The sequence below is a fragment of the Lycorma delicatula genome, chromosome 6, assembly GCF_047948215.1.
Source record: "Lycorma delicatula isolate Av1 chromosome 6, ASM4794821v1, whole genome shotgun sequence".
NCBI lineage: Eukaryota > Metazoa > Arthropoda > Insecta > Hemiptera > Fulgoridae > Lycorma > Lycorma delicatula.
Window position 1 is genome coordinate 143,183,422 of NC_134460.1, and position 17,343 is coordinate 143,200,764.

The following is a 17,343-nucleotide window of genomic DNA, read 5'->3' on the forward strand; positions in this document are numbered from 1 at the left end:
ACATCTTGGCTGCTGCTGTTGTTTTTTAAATAATATTTTGTAAGTTTTGAAATACAGTAAGATTTTAACCCCTTAATGGTTCTTTATTTTAGCAGAAAATCTTATTATTATGGCCTTTTTTTTTTTACTTAACCTTTGTTGTTTTGCCCATTTTTTTTTTTATTTTTGTTCTACACAATAAAATATGGCATAACTAATTTAAGGACTTATTTATGTACTTTTCTTATTGTGCAAAGTAAAAAATAATATTTAAAAGTTCAATTACACCACTATCATTTGCAGGTGATGTACAGGCCATTTTGTACTAATAAATATCACTTAAAATACTTAATTGCCATGTCAATATGTTGTAAAACACTAGTAAGTAATTCAAATAACACGAAGATCGTTTACTGACATACAAAATTACTAAGTAAACAACTGTATTATTTCTTATTTACATATGGTCATACCCAGAGACACAAACAGTTGTAAATAAAAATATGACTGAAGATTACACTAAAATAATAGTAAAATTATGAAAACGATAAAAGAAAATAATAAATAACATAAAGGAATAATGAAACTAACACATATGCAACTTAAGGAATGATAAAAACAACAAAAAGAAATGCATTGTAATAGCTGTTAATAAGGATACGAAACAAGACATATAGAATAGAGAACTGATATGGTGGTACTAGTACTTCACCAATAAATTTGAATAAAAATGGAACTAGACTCAACAAGTTGCAGTAACTCGTTGACAACAGAATGAAACAGGTCAATTCATAATGACAAATTATTTCATCAAGGGCACTTTTCAGCAAAAAAGTGGATGATGAGTTATTTCGTTAAGTACAATTTTTATCAAGGTTGTTAATGGCGAGATATCTCATCAAAAACCAATAAGGCGTTAAGTTATTTTGTGTGTTAAATGTGGCTTTGTTTTCCATTAACAAGGAATATTCAAACCCCCTTCCATGGTTATCCATGATTTGTACTTACTTGATAAATTCTTAAGTTTGAATGTTTTAAAAAGAAAAACATTTTTAAAAAATAATGAAAGAAAGAAAAAAGTCATTAAAATCTTCATTTGCAATATTTTTTAATTTATTGATTTATGTACATGTTTCTGTCTGTAATAATAAAATTATAGTAATTTGTTTTATTTTAATTAAAATTTCTTTGTTGTTAATAAAGAAATTCAGTATATTTATTCAATTGAAACCTACTTATATATTTCACTATTTACAAATTTAGCGTTAATATTTGTAATTAATACAGGAATTTTTTATTCTTATCAGAGTTTTTTTGTAAACAGATAAAAAATCTCATTAAATCTTGAAATTTATTACCTCCATTTTTGATGATTAAATCTAGATTAAAATTTCTAATAAAATATATTATTTATTCTTTATCTTTCTCTACAAACCTCCAAATTTCCTGAACAGTTCTATAAATAGAAGTTGGGATTTTATAGATTTTTATAAAAAATGCAAGGGTGTTAGGTAATTTAAAAATTTTATATTTATTACTTCAATTAAAACTCATTCAAATATACTTTTAAATGATTGGTTTGTTTTAAATTTAACCCTAACTTCAAAATTAATGTTTTTTTCCAATCAAAGACAAATCCTTGGACAGTTCTGGTAAGTTTTTACTATCACTCTGAATTCTGAATTTGAAAAACTCTGAATTAGAGTTTTTTTTGGAGTTTAGCTGCACAATCCCTACCTTGGTTATTGGCATGAAGTAAAATTTTTCATTTCTTCCTGAAGTTATCAGGTGTTTATAAAATTCTGGAAATTCAAGTTCCCAACCTTTGTATTTTTTTTTTATGTGAAATATCCATATAATCATTTGTTATAATTTTAGATTTCATATGTCTGTATACTATAGTTGAGTTTTAATGAAAGTTGTTAGCTAATAACTGTGTTGTTGTTGAACTCAAAATTTGTTGTATGGGGTAAGTGGGAAGTCCCTTTACGCTAGTTATGCAATTATTAAGATAGATGCAGTTTACCTTCTATGGATTAACACATCTGTGTGGATTCTGTCATGTTCAAAGCACAGCTGTATGCACCTCTGTGTACAGTTGTTCATCTGCAACAGCATATCAGGGGTGATCATTTCAAATACTGACTGAACAGCATCTTGCAGTTGCTCGTGATGTATCTGCATTTTTTGATCTCTTACAAAATCCTGGAGTGTATTGTCAGGAGTGGTGAGGTCAGGGCTTCTTGCTAGCTAAGGTGATGGAGCTGGTAACTCTTCTAACTCACATCCATTCCAGTAATTTGGAAAAATTTCATTGAGGTATCTGTGGACATTCAAAGTAAAATGCACTGGAGCACCGTCTTGCTGAAACATAATGATCTCAGTGATCCTTTTTACTGTTAATTCTGGAAGCAATCACTCGTTGGGTCATTCCAGATAACTGTGTTGATTAACTGCACCATTGAAAAAAAGGTCCAAGGAGATTTTCACCTGTCATCTTGGTCCAAATCATAACATGAGGCAGATGGTGTTTGATTTCCTCAAAAAAGTAAGGATTGTCTTTCACCCAGAAAAAAACATTTTGGTTATGAGAGCTTTAATAAATCATGCACTTGTCTGAGAACATGACATTCTTTTTATTGTTTGCTCTCAGAAAACATTGAAGCAATAACTGACGTGCATAAACACATCAATCTAGGTCATTTTCACTCAACTCATTAACTGTGGCTGGACGAAAACATTTAACTTTTATGTCCTTCCGTATATGGTCTTGCATTGTCGATCTTTGAATGCTTAACTCTACAGAATCTTTGCGCGTTGATTTCTTTGGTGATCATTGAGTCAGTACCTTCACAGCAGCAGACATCTCAAGTTTGAGTGCTCGGCCTTCCACTGTGTGGTGCATCAATAATATTTCTCGTTACTAAAGCCTTCTTCTCTCATGTCAGTAACATTTGCCATGTTGGTGACGATTTCCCAAAATGCACAAAAGAAGTCATTCATAATGTTCTCCGATGTTTTACCAGTGTGGACATTCATTGACCCATACATAAGCTAACAAACGCTCTTCAACAGTGAACATACTTGTGTCTGTCATTGTTCCAAACTCTACAACTGAGGTCATCCCACCATGAATGAACACACTGGACAATCCTTACCATGGCTTATCCTCCCACCTTTTCCAGCAGCAATAAGCAATATCAGCGGTGAGAATTGGTACAAAATTAAGCTGGATTTGTTACAGTGTAAAGGGACTTCCTACCTAAATAGTATATTAACATGCTTTCCAAAATGTCAGTAATCTTTGTTGCCTGCATTCATTTTATTTAAAAAACTTACTACTACAAATGATTCAGTTACTGAAATGATTGAATTTACTGAGTAACTACTCATTAATACTTAAGTTCCAATTGTAAATGAATAACACATTCTAGCAAATCATTTATTAAATCAGACTTTATGTTCCCCAGAATATAATTTTTTGACTAGGCTGGCTTGTTCTGTTCATTATTATTAATTTCTTAGACTTTCACAACAAAAATGTATTGTTTAGGGTGTATTTCTTATCTATATAAACATTTTAAGACAAATTCCTATAGAAACGGCAGTTTAAAAGAATTTAGGAGAGGCCAAGAAAGCTATCATGGCTAACTATTAGCAAGAAAAATCTGGAAGCTCCAGAAAGTATGGATTTATCAATTTGTTGTAAACTGGGGGAATAAATTAAACAGTGCATATAACTTCTTTATACTGTAATTACAGTATATAGATTACATATTTTTGAATTACATAAATCTACACTGAATTCTTTCTTTTACTTATTGTTAAAATTTAATATTATAATAAATGCAGGCAATATTCAAAATGTAATTCAAGCACTGATGAGGTAACTCACAGTATATTCAATGAACTGTATAAATAAATTATTATAGATGTTAAGATAGTTGCTATCAAAATTATTAATGGTTAAATAAACTACTATTTCTACTAGTTTTTTTGTAAAAACTTGTTTGTACTGTGTTATCCCAGGTTTTAAAAAAATTATATTAATAGTTTTGTAACATTCACCTGAAAGTTTTAATTACATACCATGCACTAAAAACAGTAATTGTGTTATTAGGTGTCTGACTGTTACCGTCGAGACAGTTTCTATTCTGTGGCATCCCGACAAAGCACTTATTTATCAGCAGCGGGTTCTAGTTACCAGTCACTTGTTGAGGGTAATAAAAGTAATGTGCAAATGTATGGTCCTCCATCAAAGTTACCTCCTTTATCTCAGCCTGTACCTGATTCTTGGCATGTTGTTGAAGGTAATGTTTTATCATTAGTTCTGGTATTTATTATTTCCTGTTATTTTTTATCAGTTAATACTTTTTTGATTTGAGTTTAATGAAATTTTTGTGTTATAATTATTTGTTTTCTGTTTCCATTCTTCATTAAAAGTAACATACTGTAACATTTGACAGAAAATAAAATAATGATAAAGAATACATTAAGATGGGAGGATAGGAAAATATAAGATGCTCTTAATAACTATTATTAGCCAATTAAAGCAGTAATCGTTATTATGAAAAATACCAGAAGTGTAAGGATTTTGTTATTTAGGTATTAAAATTACAAAAGGAAGCTTAGTTACAGTAAATACTGTTTACTTTATATTCAGAGCTTTATTAAAATTATATTCAGTTATTGAAATCTTACATTCTTGTACAGTTTCTCAGACAATTGGCTGTGAATTAAAAATCTGTGTGATTTGGTCTCAATAAGAGTTTTCCTTTTTGATCCAAAATGTAATGTTGATATGCTGTTCAATAAAGTATAGTTTAAAGTGGAAACTGATACTCCATGTTCATGAAATAAGGCACAATTAAAAATATAAAGTGGTGTTCCCAATGAGGGAATAATGAATTGCCCAAGCATTTTTATACTCTGCCAGTGTTCAGTGTGTCACAGTTTACCAGTTTATCAGTATAGTTACTGACTTTGACTTATATTTACTCAGTTGCCTCCTAACCAACAATGTACTTTTCTGCTGGTTTGTAAATATGAATGGAAAAACACCAGAATATTTTAATCTTCAATAAGAAATTTAAACAGTACCTCATGACTTCTATATCTTTCATTTCTACATGTCTCTCATGCATACACACATGTACATGCATACACATATGTTCATGCACATCCAAACTTATTCAGTACTTTGTAAAGTAAAAGTCTCCTTTCGCAGTCTATCTCTTTAATTTTTTCTAACAAATAATATTTAAGTATGAATCCATTCATAATGTACTGTTCACAAGAATATTGTTCTCTATATATTTAGGACAAGTCAGTAAACTGCCCTGTTAATCATCTATTCCTGGTGAAATTAACTTACTCCTATCAGAGGCAGTCTCTTGCCTCCTATATTTATTCCCCTTCTTTATGCTTTATTTTTTCTTCATTGGGTAGGTACCATGGCAACTATGACCACTACTCTAGCTGCATCTGCAATGCTGTGTCTGTACCTTCTGATGGCCTGCAGGGCTACCACTTCTTAATTGAGGCCCAGAAGGGTGGCAGTTGTGCCTGTGGAACTGTCCAGAAACTCTTTTTCTTGTCAAAAGTAGCAGAAAATCAAGCAAATGGCTGTAGATGTTAGGTAAAGCCAATAATCTTACTATTAAAATCTAAATCTAGATTTTGATATAAAATTGCGGTATGATGCATGCTAGTTCTAAGCTCTGCTCTTCCTGAATTTCTTTGAAATCTACTGAACTTAGATTTTTAAAAAAAAGTGAGTTTATTAGTAAAAATATTACAAACTTTGTTTCAAAATATTTTACATAATTATGATGGATATCATATCAATGACATTTTGAATATATATATTTAGTTTTGTGTTGTTTTAGGTGACTTTGTGATGGTACATGCAGCATATCAGACTCATTTAGCAGCTGATTGCATTTTTGCTCCAGATTCTAAATTATCTGATGGTGTTATTTGGTTATCTATCATTAAAGCTGGAATATCTCGAGCTCATTTATTACAGGTAACTAACTGATAATTATTGTTTAAACATGTTTACAATTCTTCTCTTGCCCTCATATACATATAAATTCGTATAGTTGTACCAGTACCAATTATTTTCTTTCCTTTAATCTGTTCATTTCATCTTTCCTTAAAGACTGTTATTTTATTATCTTTTGGACTTGACTCTAGAATGATCACAGATTGCTTAGCTTAATGTGCTAACTTGAATAATTTGAAGTTATTTTAAAGAAATCAGAATTCTACAATAATTATCTGAAAGTTAAAAAATGTTTTTTTTTTAGGCAGTACAATGTGATAACAGAACTAAGAATGTGTTAAATTATGTGATACTCACTACAATCCGTAAAAAAATATATATACAGTAAATGTTTGTAAAATCTTACTAAATACATTTTATAAAAGTTATTCTCGTATTTATGTGTAGTAATAAATGTGAAACATTGTTCTTGGCAGGTTTGACATAATTGTGGAATGTGCTGTGTTTGTTGATGATGGCAAAGATTGTATAATAAATTTGATAATTGTTTAATGAATTAAATTAATAATTTGAAGATTAATATGGAAACATTAAAAAAAATCATTTGAAATTCTTTAATTTCCAAATGATTATTCTTTTGTAAAATTAGTACCGAATGTGATTTTTATTAAATAGAGATTTTCCACATTTAATATATATTTTTCAGTGAATCTTAAAACATTATTTATAAATTAGTTTGTTAAAAATACTGTAACAATGGAATTGAACAATAATTTTGGAAAAAAATCACCTTTCTACTTTTTTTGGTCGTTATGCGCTTCAGAGGGTCATGAAACACAAAGAAGGGCATAAAAGGAGGTAAATTTTCTATTTCTCTACATGTGAGTTAAGGTTGACTGGATCTAATAATGTTTAAAATTTGGCATGGTGAGTTCTGAACACGGTGCACTGATACTATTAAGTTTGGATTTGGGGTGTTAAAGGGCGAGCAGTAAAGGCACTCAGAAATCATATCTTCGATGTGCACATATTTTTTTTTCAATAATGTAAAAATTGTAATGTTACAGTTTTGTCATGTTTCTTCAATTAATGAGAAGTCTTGGGAATAAAGAAAAAATATTTAATTTTTACTTATGAAATAGAAAGTAAATAAAAAAAAAAAATACCAAATAATTTTATAAAATAAAAAACATTTTGTTTAACTTCAACAATTAAAATAGTTATCATCTATAATTTTTTTAATTTTTTTCTTCTCAAAATTATTTTTTCTGAAGAAATATTATCTCTCCAAAGGGCTAAATGGTGGTTACAAAAGAAGTTGTAATAATTAATTTAAATAAAAAGTAATTTTATTCTCCTGCTAGGATGCAATTTACTTGCCTAATTATAAGATATTGCTTTGTCATAGAAAGGTGTAAACCGGGAGAGGCAAGCAATTTAGAAGTTGCTGACAGATATCATCCCAGACATTTTCTCTGTGCCTCAGTAAGAAGATTTGGAACCCACCCCGTTGACACTTTCGAGTGTCTGACAATGTTGAATGCACACTCCCAACACTTATGCTCACCTCTAATGCAGTTTCAGTGATGATTATGCAGTGGTCACCTTCCACAAAGTCACAAATGTGTGTCCATCACCCTTTTGCTCTCCGGTCAAGTTCTTCACTGGGTTCCAGGACTTTTACCTCTATCATGGTCTCTGTATCCTCTTGGTTCTCGTGGACCACCAGGAAGATAACCAGGCCCGACTATGTTGTTCCCAGTATCCCCAGCAGTCAGAACCGCCCCCCACCTCAGGAGGGGAACCGGGTTCAACTGTGTCATTCCTGGAATCCCACCCAGTGGTCGGGGCACAGCTGCTGCTGTACTACTACTACTAGCTTCCTACACCTCTGGATGCTTCTTTTTCCTTCTGTTGCAGGACTTTGTAAATGAAGCCAGAAACCACCCTGAATTTTTCTGCTCCAGTCAACATCACAGTAATCACGTTATTGGGATCTATCATTCCTGTTACAGTGGTACATTCTTGCCTTTCCTTCTCCCAATGGATGCATGAAAAGAATTCATGTTACGCCGTCTCTCTTCACCACAGTAAAGGCAACTGACTCTCTGACCTTTGCCTCAAAAAGAGGTACGCCCTAAAGGAACCATGGCCGGTCAGGAATTTAGTGAGCCAAAAATTCAGATCACAAAACCCCCCTCCTAAACCATGGCCCTATCTCTTTAATCAGTCTCCGGGTCCATTCACCTGTTTTTGCTGTCAACCATCTATTTTGCCATGCTACCAGTAGCTCTCTGTGGGCATCCTTGCTCAAGCCTTTCAGGTATTTTTATTCTTTCTTCTGCTAATTGTTGGAATGACGGCACACTTGTGATAACAAATAAAGCCTCAGTGGACACCGAGGAATAGTCACATGCTATCCTCAGTGCCATTTTCCTCTGAACCCCTTCTAAATATTACCTGTTTCGATCTCTACATAATGCTCTGTACCATGCAGTGATTCCGTATAAAAACACTGAATGCACAACATGCGCATATAGTTTACGTATTGATGTTCGAGGTCTAGTGGCTGTTCTCAAAAGCTTATTAGCTTTATTGGTGGTTGGGTTTCAATTAACCACACAAAAAATCTCAGAAATGGTTGACCTGGGACTGTAAAAGACTATGCTTCATTTACATTCATACATATCATCCTCTGAAGTAATACCTGACGGTGATTCCTGGAAGCTAAGCCAGAAAAAAAAATCACAAGATGTTTCTTGAAGTCTAACTCCAACTAAGCACATTTCTATTTTTGTTAAATACTTCCTCAGCCATTGCTATTCTTGTATTTTTTTCCAGTTTCAAAGTTGACATTGTACCTAAATATTTATACTGTTTTACTTGTCCAGTTCTTTTCTTTTATGCAGTATCTTCTATTCTAATTACTTTTGTTGTCCTTACATTAATTTTCATTCCATATTGTGAAATAACGTTTTCTAATTCTAGTTTTTTAATATTTATTATAAAGCAATAGTTCTCCAATAGTTGTCATTAAATCAACTGCCCCCAATGTACAACTTTCCTCCACGAATCTTTATTCTCTTCTTTACTATGTGTTTCATATCTGTTTCATCCTCACTTTAGATTTCCCAGAAGAATCTTTGGTAAATAGAAAATTAAACTGTAATTGATATGCTTTTAGGGGATTGGAATAGTCATGGTTATATAAGGAAACTCTTCTGGTCACATTGCATTATTGGCAGCCCATCTGTTTCTGCAACTTGTTGATTCTGCATGCCTTTTATTACTTGTATAACTTCCAATTTTAGGATTACTTTTACTGTTTCATCATCTTCTATTTCAGCATGATCATTTGGAGAACATCATATGACTTTGTGTTTGGTGTAGTTCCTGTTATGAATTCCTTCCACCTTTTAATTATATTCTCCTCTGGGTATAAAACTTTGCTATTTATACTGGAAAATTCTTTAGTACTCTTTTTCCTTTTTTGAATATTAGCCTATTCTATCTTTTTCATTTTATGACATGTCTACAATTTTATTCTCATTCATATTTTATCATTCATCTGCAAGGCATTTTCTTCTTTTCTGTATTTATTATTGCTCTTAATTCATCATTCAGTTTTCTACAGAGCCTCTTCTGTTCTCCATCTTTTCTGTTATATTTTACTTTGATTTCCATGTTTAAATCATCTATTTGGTAACAAGGCTTTTTATTCTTCTTTCCTAATGAAGGTAATTGTTTGTTCTGCTGCTGTTTTTATGACATCTGTCAAAAGGGATAAAATATATCAAAGTAGCAAATAAGCAGATGATTTAACTAGAAAATAAAACGATTACTCATCTCAAAATATACATCACCGCCTATTTTCTGACTTGATGTGGGATTCTCTTGTGTATTGTGTTTACACCTTTTGTTCAATTTTAAAAGAAATACAAACGTTAAGTAATCATCAACGCACACTAAATGTAAAAAAAAACACGATTGAACATGCTGTTTCCTAACATTTTTCTCAAAGGTTGAACTTGATTTTGATTTGAGTATATACATTGCTCTTCAAGTCTTTGAGAATACTCTGGTGTAACTAGCATTAACTGTGATCATTAATTCTAGTAGCACTAGAAGTTATTCTTCCTATCAAGACCACATCATCCTAGGTATTATGAAAATATTAATACTAAATTAATTTATGCCAGTTATGTTTACAACTTATGCTCGTGCAATTTCTTAGTTTAGGATATAAAAACCTACATGGTGATATTTTACTCGTGTGAGGATAAGTGCTCACCGGTCACTGCCAGATTAGACAGTGACATTAAATTTAGTAAAACACATAATAACTTTCTGAAGAAGTAGATATTGATATTTTTTTATTCATTGGTAAAACAACAAAACAAATCTACTTACAGTGCAGCTACACATATACATATCCAATTAGGTATTACAATCCTTCATCTAATTTATAACAAACTAATTAGAATTACTATCTTGTATAAATCAATGAAAAGAAGTTTTTCTTTGTAGAATAATATTACAAGATAAAAATTAAAAGTAAACAAAAAGAAAAAAAAAGTTGTATACATAAAACATTAGGTACAATTACCCACTGGAATTCTACAGCATGTTGGTTTAACATTCAATAGTATGCAGAGATTCTGATTAAAAATTGATTGATATTACAATCAAAAAGGTTTATTTCTTTACAAATTTCTTTAAATGTTTTCTCATAATAATGTTGAATTCATTTATTGTAATGTATGAGCTCTAGGTGTATTAATGTTTGCCTAGAGCACATTTTAATAGCAGGGACATATAAATCTATATTACTTAATATCTAACAGTTATCCATAAATCCATTAATGATTGTATGTAAATATATTAAACCTGAGAAATTTCTCCTATACCATAAAGAAGGCAATTGAAATTCCTCTACTAGATTTCACTCGATAAATCATGAATGGATTGACTCCCATCTAAAATCCTACACCTTCTGAATTTTTATGTTATTAATATTTTAACTAAAGTACGTTATCTGATTCTATTTACATTAAAATTTAATCGATTTTGTTTACATTAGTCAGCAACTTTGTTGATATCATTTTGAAGATTAATTGCATCATCATAGGAATTTGTGGGCTTAAAAATTTTCATATAATCAGCGAAAAGAAGAGGTTCATAACTCTTTATCGGTTGAAATATCATTATAAAAATAATGGATCTAAATTTTTCCCTTTGATGTACCCTTGAGTGAACATAAAATATCCTACAATTAAATTTTTTAACATTAACATGCTGTTGTCTGTTTCTTAAGATTTATGTAATAAGAGAAAATTAGCAAAAATTCATTTTCCCAGGTCTTCGTTTTAGTATGTCCCATAAATTTTCAATGGGATTCAGGTCGGGGGAGTTCCCTGGCCACAAGAACACTCAAATTGTTTGGTTTTTGAAGAAATCTTTGCTTACTTTGACATTTGACATTGTGCAAAGTCCTGTTGGAAAATGAATTCTGGGTTCTGCTACGTAAGTGGAACTATTTTTCTTTGGCATATGTTAGTATATTGGTTCGATTTCATAATCCCATTCGCAGTCATAAGTGCTCCTGGCCTTTCATGTGTAAAACATCCCGAAGGCATCTTTTTGGCTGGGTGTTTGGGAGCTTGTTGCAGGTGTGTAGCGTAGTAGTCTTCTCATCTGCTGACTTACGAATGTAGGCTACTCTCCCCCTTGGACAAAAAAATGAGTCTCGTCTAAAAAAATAACTTTTTTCCACATCAAAATTTCCATTCTTTATATTCTTTTACCATTGTAGTCTTTTTGTCCTCATAACCTGTTTCAGTAACTGCTTTTTAGGTTTCTATGCAATCCATCCCACTGCCAACAATCTTCTACGCTGTTACATCAGAAACATTAGTCCCACTGGCTCTCAAGTCCTTATTAAGGTCAACAGCTGATAATTGTGGATTAATTTTGCTTTTTCTTATTAGTAATCAATCCCACATATGCTTGGTTTTCTTTTTCCATCCACATTTTCCTTTTCTCTTTGGAGAGACCTAAAACCTCTTTGTTTTCCTAATCCTTTTCGCAATTTCATTTACATTACCTAACCCCATTCCACACTTACTGGCAATCTGTATTTGAGTCATTTGTGTGTGTTGGGACAGAGCAACAATTTTTGACCGCTTTCATGGGGTTATATCCATTGTATTAACTAAGAATGAATAAACTTGTAACGGAAACTCACAAGGTCACCAAAAACTAATTGACAATGGATTATAAAAGCACAAAAACCATTATTTCTGTTTGTATATGAACTTACAACATAACCTGAAACACCAAACAGCAAGCAGTCTGCCACAGAATGAAAATTCCCTACAATGGAACAAAAATTCCCTTTGTTTGGAATAATTTGTTTGCTACTGTAGATGGCATTAAATTTAATAAAAGTAAGAGATTATTTATTTATACATATTTTTTTTTATTTGGTTTATATTTTACAGTAGTAGGATTGGTGAGTTTTGAACTGTTTAAAGATTCTGGGGGTTTTAAGAAAGCTATAGTTACAATTTTTTTAATATTTGGTTTTGTAGTATTTGCAATTATTAGGAATAAATGAAAAGGTGTCTATATAGGATAATTTACATGTTACCGGTACTTTTCTAGCTCATTCTACTAATTAAAATAATGAAAAAAAGTTAACATGGTCCAAAAATGCTCTATTAGTGAATTTCACCCTGATTCTTGGGCAGAGAGTGAAATAAAATCCTACTGAAATTCTTGAAACCCAAATTAAGGGGTAAACTTTATGGTTTTTAACTGACAAATTGATTAAGATTCTAGAACCACATTTTCAGTAATTTTCATAATATTCTATGTAAAACAGAAAAATTTGTAGTCTGAAAACACTGGTTTTTTACATTTATAACACAAAAAATTTGTTAAATGACTAATAAATGCATAAAATTTATTATCAAAACTTATAAAGAATCTAATTTTGAGAAAATTATTGTAAAATGGACCAATAAAAAGCAAATACATGTTCAAGAAATTGATTTGTTACTAAGGTGTACCATATGAAAATTTTAATATGTTATTAACTACAGAAAATGAAGTTAACGTACAATTGATACAATATTAAAAAAAATAAAAATATAATAAATACATTTAATAAAGTTTACAGTAAGTTTTTAAAAATCTGTCCTATTAAATACATTTGGCTGCACACTTTTGGATTGCTAGAATTGCTCTTCTCAATTCTGCCCAACTTTCCTTAATTTATGTGCTAGCATCTGTAATACAAGCAACTATCTATTCACACATGTGAATTTTTCTCTTTTGCTCAATTTTTTTCATCCAATCCCACACAAAAAATAGAATTGTGTTAGATCAGGGGATCTTGGTGGCCAGGAGTGTGGTCCAAAATGACTAATCCATTGCTGTGGAAATTGCTCATTTGAGTATGCTGATACCACACATGAGAAGTGTGGGGAGGTGCACCATCATGCTGAACGTACATGTGGTACCTTGATGCTAGTGGAACCTCTTCTAATAGTAGCGGCAATCGTTCCTTAATGAATTCCAAGTAAATGCTAGAATTTGGATGTCCTGGGAGAATGAATGGTCCAATTAGCTGATTGTAAACTAGACCACATCAGATGTTGACACTGCCCATGTGTATTGGTTGCGAAGGTTACAGATGCCATCCTGAGTAAATTGAGCTTCGTCAGTAAATAAAATGAACCTGTGCATCTGGCGGTTCATATTCAACCAATTGCAACATTGCAAACAAAGAGGAGGATCTCTTAGTTAAAGATTTTTTACTCATTGATTATGGTAAGGATACGGCTTGTTACAAAGTATCCTTCATACCGTAGACTGAGAAACTCTAAACCTCCATGAAAGGCATCGTGTACTAACACCTGAACTGTGTTGAGTAGCCTTGATAATGATTTCAATATTGACATGAAGGGCAGAATGGTCGTCAAGGTGAGTACTAATGTTGCGAAGTGTACCTGTTTCCCATAGTGTATGGAATGTTCCACTAATTTTTTTAGGATTTTGAACTCTGTGGTTAGGAAAACATCTTTGATATTCTGCTGCAGCAGCAGTTGTATTTCCACCACATACCCCTAAGATAAAGATACAGTGGTCAGCATATTCCTCAGTCGTAAATAACAATTGCTGCAGTATAATACCAATTGAAACAAACACACACACACTTACACAACTGTATTATTATTAACAATTCACGCAGTAATGCAGAATATGCAGTGCACTGATGACAAGACATAAAATGCATTGTTGGCTAGCTGACTTCTGTGTTACCAACTTACAAAGTTCACATTTATTAGTTGTTTAAGTTTTTGTATTACAAACATAAAGAAACCATGTTTTTCAACAACAAATTTTTCTGTTTTACGATTTTATGAAAACTATTGGAGATATGGTATTCAAATTGCCAAATCAAAAACCATTATAAATCATCAAGTTTACCCTTAATTTGGGTTCCTAGAATTTCAGCTAGGTTTTATTTCAGTCTGCCCAGAATTCAGAAATCTTTCACTAGTCATAACTCACTAACAGCATTTCCAGATCCATGTTTATATGAAATTTTTTTCACTTTCTCTATTTGAATGAGCTCAGAAAGCATTGCTAACATTATGTAAATCACTCCGCATAGTAGTGAGATTAATGAATAAAATATATTTTGTGATAATATTAATTTTAGATCAAAAGAAATTGATTTATTTTTTAAATTAATTTCAAACTGGCATCTTGATGCTTTGAATAAAACTGAATTAAAATAAAATTGCTTACTTATACTGAAACCCCAACAGCCATTTCTGGTCTTCAGGAGAGGATTGTGGTTCTTTTCGTCATGCTTTCATCACAAATATTTTTTTCAGTAGATGTTTTAAATTAGTTTATAATGACTCAGAAATAATTATTCTTTTATTACTCTTAATATCCTAAAACTAAATTATAAAAGTTCTGTTTTTTAATCCCCTTTTTCTGAAAATTATTCTACAAAGTAATTTTCTTTATTCATATTTTTTTCTTTGGTGTTTGGGTCTAGCCTCTTGTGCATAATTTGTCTTGAAATTAATTGCTATTATTCTTTGTTCCTCATACTTCATGAGATTTTAACTTGTGATTTGAAAAATAACTCTTAATCATAGTGTTAAGTATTTCTTTTTTTTTTTCTAGTATCTCTTGGGCCTATCAAGTGGATCACATGTAAATGTTACTCAGACAGAATTAATTCCTGTGAGTGCATTCAGGTTAGAACCTGAATCGACCGGTAGCCATGTTACTGTTGATGGTGAACTAGTTGAGTATGGTCCACTGCAGGCTGAAATTGTTCCAGGGTTAGCTAATGTATTATCACATCGTAGTTTTTAAGTATTTCAGCCTAAAATTTTATTAATTTTTATATAATAGTCTTTATTTACTGTTATTATTATTATTAATATACAGGTGTTGTATTTGTTTCGAATTGTAAAATGTAAATATTGTGTTTATATGATTTTTAAAAAAAGTTCTTTTAGGTTGCGATTATATTAACATTTAATAATTTAATGCATTTATAAAGGGAGTATTTTTAGTTACTGATTTTTTTTTTTATCTGTCAAAAAATAATTAATGTCTTCATTTGTACTATTATATGTGATCATACTGTTGAATTAGACTGAAACTGAGTAAAAATTAATTTTCTGCTTTTCAATACTAACATGTTTAGCATAAAACTGAGATTAAAAAAAAAAATAGAACATCCGGTAAAACAAATTATTTTTCTTTGTAATTTTTAAGTTTACGTTATTTTTAATAAAATGAGCTTTAACAATGATGACATCAAAATTTAATAATTAGATGTTACCCAATTAAGAAAGTTGCTCAATTTTGTATATTGATATTCAACTTTTATATTGTTTGGTAAAGTCATCAAGCCACCTTTGCCAGAGCTTTAACATTTTAGAATTTTAGATGTCATTTTAGAGCCATTCATATTAAAACTAAAGAAATCCAAAATATAAAGCATTTATTGTTGCTGAATATGGCAGTAGCAGTTTGGATTAATATAATAATGATTATCCTTATTCATTACTCCTGTGTCCATATCTGTTCTCTTTTAAGGTCTTTCATGCAGTCTGTTAATCCTCACGTACCATTTTAAAACTCCACTGGTACTCTTCAGTTTTACCTCATTAGTGGCAACTGTTTTTTATATTTGAAACTTATTCTTGCAGAGAGAAGTTATAAAATGCTTATAATCAATTTTATTTATCTATGGAACTGATGTAAATAAATCATTCTAATGTAAGGTTGTTGGGTTAGAAAAACCACTTATAATGTGGATGAAAGGCCTCATTACATTATTGCTTGCTGTTTAATAGATCAGACATTAGTAGCAGTAAGAAAATTAAATTAAAAGAAAAAAACAAAATATTAGCCATTTACAAACCATTTGCAATAAGCTCTAAACTAATTGTTGATCTGTAAATTTATTATGGTATACACTTAAAAATCAGACTATTTTATTTTGTCGTGTGCAAATTCATCATTTTTCTTTATTAATCACTTAGTTAATTCTCTCTCTTGACTAACATCCTTTCTTGTTTTTACATTTACTAATTTTATTTTAGTAATTGTTTTGTGAAGTAGTAGACTGAATTTTTTTATGTTATAAATTCTTTTAATAGCTAGCCAACAAAGTATTTATCTATAGTAACTAGCTAGGTGCAGTCTTAATGTTTAAGATATTTATTATATTCTTAATAATTAAGATTTTTAAACAGCATTGACATCTATGATCATTAACCACTAAAAAAAAAAATGAGTCCAGTGAATGAACTGCGCCATGAATACATAATTTTGGTGCCCTATAGTAGTCAGTTCAATTGAATGTGGCTTTGGCCATTGACATTTCATCTTACTTCACCACATATTTTAATTTTCAGGATGCTAATCTTCAATATATTTAAATAATTTTAGAACCATCAAATTATAAGAATGCAATTTACTATCTACCCAGGATTCTGTAATGGATATGTTAACTAGTTAAATTAATAATTAAAATATGAAATACATTGTAAAAATGAGAGAATCTGTTGAAAATTGGTGATAAAAAATGTTTCTTCAAGTATTGCCATCAGAGATCTTGTGAAGATATTGATTATTAGTATAAATTTAGTAAAATTAATGTTTTAATGTACTGAAATAATTGGATTCTAAAGATAAAAATGTTATTCCAAGAAAGATAAAAAAGTTTTTAAAAAACTAAGACAAAATTACTGATTCTTATAAATGACAAAGTTGTTATTGACTTATCACGCTCTTGCAGGATAACTCTACTGTAC

At 30.8% G+C, this 17,343-nt stretch overlaps 1 protein-coding gene across 1 annotated transcript in view; it reads left to right on the forward strand.

Annotated features, from left to right (window-relative positions):
• The window catches only part of LOC142326310 (sphingosine kinase 1-like), a 79,444-nt gene extending 62,914 nt beyond the window's left edge, over positions 1 to 16,530 (forward strand). The window contains exons 7-9 of the mRNA XM_075368704.1: positions 4,100 to 4,289; positions 5,868 to 6,007; positions 15,194 to 16,530. Coding sequence (XP_075224819.1) covers positions 4,100 to 4,289; positions 5,868 to 6,007; positions 15,194 to 15,388 — 525 coding nt within the window. The 3' untranslated portion in view covers positions 15,389 to 16,530. The remainder of the gene's footprint in view (positions 1 to 4,099; positions 4,290 to 5,867; positions 6,008 to 15,193) is intronic.
• The last annotated feature ends 813 nt before the right edge of the window (positions 16,531 to 17,343 follow it).